The sequence below is a fragment of the Malurus melanocephalus genome, unplaced genomic scaffold (assembly GCF_030028575.1).
Source record: "Malurus melanocephalus ecotype Western Australia unplaced genomic scaffold, MMel_1.1 scaffold_2576, whole genome shotgun sequence".
NCBI lineage: Eukaryota > Metazoa > Chordata > Aves > Passeriformes > Maluridae > Malurus > Malurus melanocephalus.
Window position 1 is genome coordinate 4,671 of NW_026625808.1, and position 3,153 is coordinate 7,823.

At 58.0% G+C, this 3,153-nt stretch overlaps 1 protein-coding gene across 1 annotated transcript in view; it reads right to left on the reverse strand.

The window, feature by feature from the left end:
• The window catches only part of TEX261 (testis expressed 261), a gene marked incomplete at its 3' end in the record, with an annotated part of 7,088 nt that extends 4,483 nt beyond the window's left edge, over positions 1 to 2,605 (reverse strand). Inside the window, exons 1-3 of the mRNA XM_057388823.1 lie at positions 2,436 to 2,605; positions 1,279 to 1,358; positions 391 to 544 (exon numbers count right to left, since the gene is read on the reverse strand). Coding sequence (XP_057244806.1) covers positions 391 to 544; positions 1,279 to 1,358; positions 2,436 to 2,505 — 304 coding nt within the window. The remainder of the gene's footprint in view (positions 1 to 390; positions 545 to 1,278; positions 1,359 to 2,435) is intronic.
• Positions 2,606 to 3,153: the final 548 nt, after the last annotated feature.

Below are 3,153 nucleotides of genomic sequence, written 5' to 3' on the forward strand. Positions count from 1 at the left end.
GATCAGCTTGGCTCCCCAAAAAAATTTGTGGCTGCCCCAATCCCTGGAAGCATCAAAGGCCAGGTTGGATGGGGTTTGGATCCACCTGGGACAGCGGGAATTGTCCCAATTCCAAACCAGGCTGGAATTCCACGAGGCTGAGAGTGCCTGGAAAGCCCAGAATTCCCAGGAAATCCCAGAATTCCAGGAAATCCCAGCATTCCCAGCTCCAGCCACATCACCACCCGCAATTAAAACACCCCAAAGTTCAAAGTCCATCCCGGGGCGGGGTGGGGAGGGGGTGCTGGTAGAATTCCCAAACTTTTACCCCCACCTGGGAATGGGGAATGAGGCTCCCCCTTTACCCTACAACCATTCCCACCCTTTTTGGGGTGGATTTAACCCCCTCACCGCAGGACAGGATGAAGTTGGAGGAGGTGAGGACGATGAAAGGGAAAGTCTGGAGCAGCCCRAAGTAGACGAGGTTGGTGAAAAGCCCCACTCCCACCAGGAATCCCGGGAAGTGCTCGAACAGGTACAGCCCCACCAGCACGGCCGAGGAGAACTGGAACAGGGAAAAGTGGGGTTAATTCAGGAATTCTGAGATCCAGGAATTAGGGAGGAGCTCCTCCCCGCCCCAAGTGTGACGGATTTCCTGGGATTTCCCAAGAGTTTGTCCCACAAATCCTTGGGTCACTCTGAGTCCTTGGGGACAACCTCAGTCCCTGAGGCAATTTAAAGGCTTGGGGAACCCCAATCCCTGGGACATTCTAAGGGGTCAGGGACACCCGGTGGCCCCAAATCTCAGGGACACACTGAGGGTTTAGGGACACACTGAGGATTTGAGGACATTTGGTGGCCCCAAATCTCAGGGAAAGTCTGAGGGTTTGGGGACATCCGGTGGCCCCAAATCTCAGGGACAGTCTGAGGGTTTAGGGACACACTGAGGGTTTGGGGACATCCAGTGGCCCCAAATCTCAGGGACAGTCTGAGGGTTTAGGGACACACTGAGGGTTTGGGGACACCTGGTGGCCCCAAATCTCAAGGACAGTCTGAGAGTTTGGGGACATCCAGTGGCCCCAAATCTCAGGGACACACTGAGGGCTCAGGGACACCCAGGAACCCTGGGACACCCCATCTGAGAAGAACTGAAGGGAAAACTGGGATTAACTGAGGAATTCTGGGTTCCAGGAAATAGGGGGGAGCTCCTCCCCACCCCAAGTGTGACAGATTTCCCGGGATTTCCCAGGAATCGGCAGTTCCCGTTATCTCGACCCGAAATTGTGGCGCAGGACTCACCCAGATCATGTATTTGATGATCCTCCTGGTGACCACCGTGTACTCCTCGATCAGCTCCGCCAGGTAGTAGAGCCCGGCCGCTGTGGGGACAGGGGACAGCGCTGGTGCCAGCCCCTAAAGGGACAGGGCACCCACAGGGGGGCTGGGGGCACACAGGGACCCCAAAAAGCTGGGACATTCTGAGGGGTCAGGGACAGAGAGGGAATCCCAGTTTCAGGGATAATTTAAGGGTTTAGGGACAATTCCAATTCTTGGGACAGCCAGGGAGCTCCAGACCTCTGAGGGCTCGGGGACACGCAGGGACCCACAAACCCCAGGACAGTCAGGGACCCCAAAAAGCTGGGACATTCTGAGGGGTCAAGGACATAGAGGGAACCCGAATTTCAGGGGTAATTTAAAGGTTTAGGGACACCCAGGGAGCCCCAGTCCTCTGAGGGTTCAGGGACAGTTAGGGACCCCTAGTCTTAGGGACATTCTGAGGGGTCAGGGACACACATGGACCCCAAATCCCTTGGACACTCAGGGAGCCCCAATCCTAGGGACATTCTGAGGGCTTGGGGACACCCGGTGGCCTCAAATCTCAGGGACACTCTGAGGGCTCAGGGACACCCAGGGATCCCAAATCTCAGGGACACTCTGAGGGTTCAGGGACACCCAGGGATCCCAAATCTTAGGGACACTCTCAGGGCTCAGGGACACCCAGGGATCCCAAATCTTAGGGACACTCTGAGGGTTCAGGGACACCCAGGGATCCCAAATCTTAGGGACACTCTCAGGGCTAAGGGACACCCAGGGATCCCAAATCTCAGAGACGCTCTGAGGGCTCGGGGACACCCCGTGGCCCCAAATCTCAGGGACACACTGAGGGCTTGGATACACCCAGGGATCCCAGATCTCAGGGACACATTGAGGGTTCAGGGACACCCAAGGATCCCAAATCTTAGGGACACTCTGACGGCTCAGGGAGACGCGGTGGCCCCAAATCTCGGGGATACTCTGAGGGCTCGGGGACACCCAGGAACCCCCTCAAACTCTGGAACACCCCGGACGTTCCCTCAGCCCTACCCCCCTCCCCCCGATATATCGCGACATGCCCTGGTCTGACCCCGCGGCCCATCTCCCTCCCGCGGGTTCCGCAGCCCCCGGGGCGCTCTCACCGATGGCCAAAGTGACGAAAGCCACCTGCACGAGCAGGGACAGCCAGCTGAGCACGTACATGAACCACATGGCGGGGCCGGGCCGGGCTCGGGGCCGCTCCCGGAGCTTCTCCCGGCGCCGCTCCCGCTCCCGGGCCCGGCGCTGCTGCCGGGAACACGCGGCGCCGGAACCAGCGAGACGCGGAGCGGAGCGGCGCCCGCCCGCAACAGCGCCCCCTGCAGGCGCGGAGGACTCGGAGCCGGGGATTCCGAACGGGAAAAGGGGGAGACCCCAAAAGTGAAGGGGAGACCCCAGAATTGTGCAGGGATCCCCGAAATGTGAGATGGTTCTCCCCAAACTCGGCAGGATCCTTGGAAATTTATAGGAACGCCCAAAATTTTAAATCTGCAGGAACCCCGAAAGTAGGGGGACCCCGATAGGTTCAGGGACCTTTGATCTGTAAGGGGATCCTCAAAATGTACAGGGGCCCTAAAAGGTACAGAGAACCCCAAAATTGTACAGGGCGCCCCAAATTGTACTGTACAGGAACCCCTCAAAACCCTACAGATACCCCAAAACGCGGGGGACCCCGAAACGGGAAGGGATTCTGAAACTCCCAAACCTACAGGGACCCCAAAACTATACAGGAATAACCGAACTGTGACAGGAATCCAAAAAGTCTGGGGGACCCCAAAGGTTCGGCATCTCCCAAACTGTCCAGGGAACCCTCAAAACCCT